Raw genomic sequence first — 2,403 nt, 5'->3', positions numbered from 1 at the left:
GGGCCCGCGTACCACAAAAAAAAAAAAAAAAAAAAAAAAAAAAGGTTAAAATGGTAACATTTATGTTATGTAAGTTTTACCACAAAAAAAAAATTAATTAAAAAATAACTACAAACAGAATGTAGAAAGGAGTTTTTGTTGGGGGTGACAAACTTCTGAGTGTAGGTTGTGGTGATGGTTATTCAACACTGTGAATTCAGTGGCACTGCGTTGTGTACTCACCGATAGTTAAAATCATAAATGTTATGTTATATGTTTTTTATCACACACACAGACATTTTTTTAATTTTAAAGGCTGCCCCACACCACATCCCTGCAGTCTTGGGCACTGTTGCTCCCTGGCCTAGAATCTCTCAAGGTTCCTCGTAGCCCAGGATGAAGCCTGAGCCAGTCCGCCCGGCACCAAGGCCTGTCCGCTGCCCGGTCACCGCTCATCGGCTCCCCGGCACCAGCCTCCCCGGGGCCTCCCCGCTCCCTTGCCCAGCCCCGACCCCGGTTCAGGGCCAGTGTCCCTGAAACATTGACAGTGTCCTGGCAGCTCCTTGCCGGCCCATCCCAGACGCGCCCTCCCTGTAGCCCCAGGCTGTCCGGTCGTTCTTTGGCCTCCCTCTGGCCTGCCCTAAAAGGACACCCGCATGCTTCCTCTGCTTTCCAAACTGGGAACAGGGCATAAGGAGGTTGAGTAAACTACCTTGTATTAGATTTGTTTGGTTTAGAGCAGAAACCCTGTGAGGAATTCACTTTATGTCGGAAGTAGAGAGAAGCTGCTTTCTCTTAAGGGGTTGCCCAAACTCCCCTCTTATTACGGGATCCCCTGGACTTCACACAGCCCCTCGCACTCTCTGAGGCCACCAGTTCTATCTTTGAACAGATTTTTATGTTAGGAAATTCTTCCTTGTAGACTTGTGGGTGATTAGAGCTGGAAAGGATCTTAAAAACAATCCTGTCTGGTCTCTTCCTTTTAAACAGAAGGCGGTCTGGAAACACTAAGCACGGCGGCCGTGGTCCCGTGGCCGCTCGGGGGCAGGCCCGGCTCCCCACCCTGCAGGCCGGGCCGCCTCCAGCACCGCACTCGAGCCCCCTGCGCTGGGGCCCCAGCCCCGCCTGAATCACAGGGCAGCTACAGCTCTTGCCCGCCGTGGCCCCAGCTCGGGGCGTGTCTTCCGCAAGGTCCGCCTGAGAGCTGGTTGACTGGAGGCCGGGCGCAGGCTGAACCTGGATCCATCTCCAGCCCTTCCTACTTCAGCAAGAATCGGTCTGCGCTACCAGAAGCAGCAAAGGTCAATGTTGTGTACTCCGAGCAGGCATGGGCACCCGACTGATGCCACCCATGGAGGCGGCATCTCACACTTTGTTTAATAAGTAAACCCAGCGTCCAGCGGAGGCGGCAGAAGACGGTTGATGCTTCCAAACTATCGCGCTCACTAGGATCCTCAAGTTGCCAGCAACTGCAAAGTGTCGATGTGACCCTTGGGACTGAGATGGGGGTTCACCCACTCCCCACTGTGGAGCCAGAAACTGTAGCTGCTACTACGTTTGTACCAAATTTAACTGCTGTATCCGACGAAAACGCCAGCGCGTACTCAACTTCACGCCCGGCCTCTGAAACGGCTTGAGAAAAACCCCAAATAACTTGGAAGTAACTTTCAGACAGAACTTCTCAACCCACCTACAAGGCTTACGGAGCAGACTTTCAAAGGAGCTATCAAGGTATCTGAGAAATGAGAAAACTCAAAACTACACTTTAAAATTTTGACTTCCTGCATGAAGAGAAGGAATGTCACAGACTGTCCCTGATACTTTGGGGTGAGCGTGGGGTGGGTGACTGCCTGAGCGGAAGGGCTGGGATACCCACACATGCATGGCACCTCCCACGCCCAACAGATATCCCACCAAAAAGGAAAATGAGCCTAAGCTGGGATGATTTATTTTTAGTGAACCCATGTTGTGTCCTCGTATTGAATAATTTCTGTTCAAAGTGTGTCCAGAAACACTTTAATAACCGCCTCCAAATGTTTTGCTGGAAGATTAACATTAATTAAAAAATTGAAAAAGCAGTTGATGTTTGACCCCCCAGAGCAGATGTTGGCAATGTTCCTCTCTAGTGAGACAGGCCAGCTTCACGGGTGTCACTCAGGACCCTGGGTTTAGAGGGGCCACCACCCTCGTCCTCTGCTCTACTATGACCATCGTGGGATTCTTAACCACTTTTTTTTTTAAATAAATTTATTTATTTTTGGCTGCGTTGGGTCTTTGTTGCTGATCACGGGCTTTCTCTAGTTGCAGCGAGCGGGGGCTACCCTTTGTCGCGGTGCGCGGGCTTCTCGTTGCGATGGCTTCTCTTGTTGCAGAGCACGGGCTCTAGGCGCGCGGGCTTCAGTAGTTGTGGCTCGCGGGCTCTAG

At 51.2% G+C, this 2,403-nt stretch overlaps 1 protein-coding gene across 34 annotated transcripts in view; it reads left to right on the top strand.

The window, feature by feature from the left end:
- The window catches only part of ERC1 (ELKS/RAB6-interacting/CAST family member 1), a 573,654-nt gene that overhangs the window by 437,555 nt on the left and 133,696 nt on the right, over window positions 1-2,403 (top strand). Inside the window, exon 20 of one of the 34 annotated variants that reach the window (XM_028490870.2) lies at window positions 970-2,388. The exons of the other annotated variants lie outside the window; for them this stretch is intronic. Coding sequence (XP_028346671.1) covers window positions 970-990 — 21 coding nt within the window. The 3' untranslated portion in view covers window positions 991-2,388. Of the gene's footprint in view, window positions 1-969; window positions 2,389-2,403 lie in introns of those variants that run through there. 34 annotated transcript variants of the gene reach the window in all.

Source organism: Physeter macrocephalus, chromosome 6, assembly GCF_002837175.3.
Source record: "Physeter macrocephalus isolate SW-GA chromosome 6, ASM283717v5, whole genome shotgun sequence".
NCBI classification, from domain to species: domain Eukaryota; kingdom Metazoa; phylum Chordata; class Mammalia; order Artiodactyla; family Physeteridae; genus Physeter; species Physeter macrocephalus.
This window is presented reverse-complemented; position numbering and strand designations above follow the sequence as displayed.